The 343-nt window shown below is 57.4% G+C and overlaps 1 protein-coding gene across 1 annotated transcript in view; it reads right to left on the bottom strand.

The window, feature by feature from the left end:
- The window catches only part of LOC104408631 (KN motif and ankyrin repeat domain-containing protein 1-like), a gene marked incomplete at its 5' end in the record, with an annotated part of 4,273 nt that overhangs the window by 3,741 nt on the left and 189 nt on the right, over window positions 1-343 (bottom strand). Inside the window, 1 exon segment of the mRNA XM_010018284.1 lies at window positions 103-300. Within this exon segment, the coding sequence (XP_010016586.1) occupies window positions 103-300 (198 nt within the window).

Genomic DNA, 343 nt, shown 5'->3' with positions numbered 1-343 from the left:
GCTGAATGGCTTTCTGCAGGAGCTGAATGTGGTTCTCCCCACTGGCTGCACTGAAACCGCATGGGGTGATGGAGCCTTCCTCACTCCCTCATTAGCACTTACTTCTCCTTCACCTCAGTGGGCTCCAGCGGGGTCACACTGTCCCCCTCGTGCTCCTGTCCTGGCTCACACTCCCCTTCCCCAGCTTCTTCCTCTGAGCTTTCAGTGTCCTCTTGCTCATCACTGTCGGAGCTGTCAGCTGAAGCCTTCTCAGAGGAGCTGTCTCCCTCCTCCTCCTCCTCACTGGATGTGCTCTAATACCTGTGTGGAGGGAGGATGCTCCGTGCCAACATAGCCACCAGAC

The sequence above is a fragment of the Nestor notabilis genome, unplaced genomic scaffold (genome assembly GCF_000696875.1).
Source record: "Nestor notabilis isolate BGI_N333 unplaced genomic scaffold, ASM69687v1 scaffold22497, whole genome shotgun sequence".
NCBI classification, from domain to species: domain Eukaryota; kingdom Metazoa; phylum Chordata; class Aves; order Psittaciformes; family Psittacidae; genus Nestor; species Nestor notabilis.
Note: the sequence above shows the minus strand (reverse complement) of the source record. Positions and strands in the feature narration are given on the sequence as shown.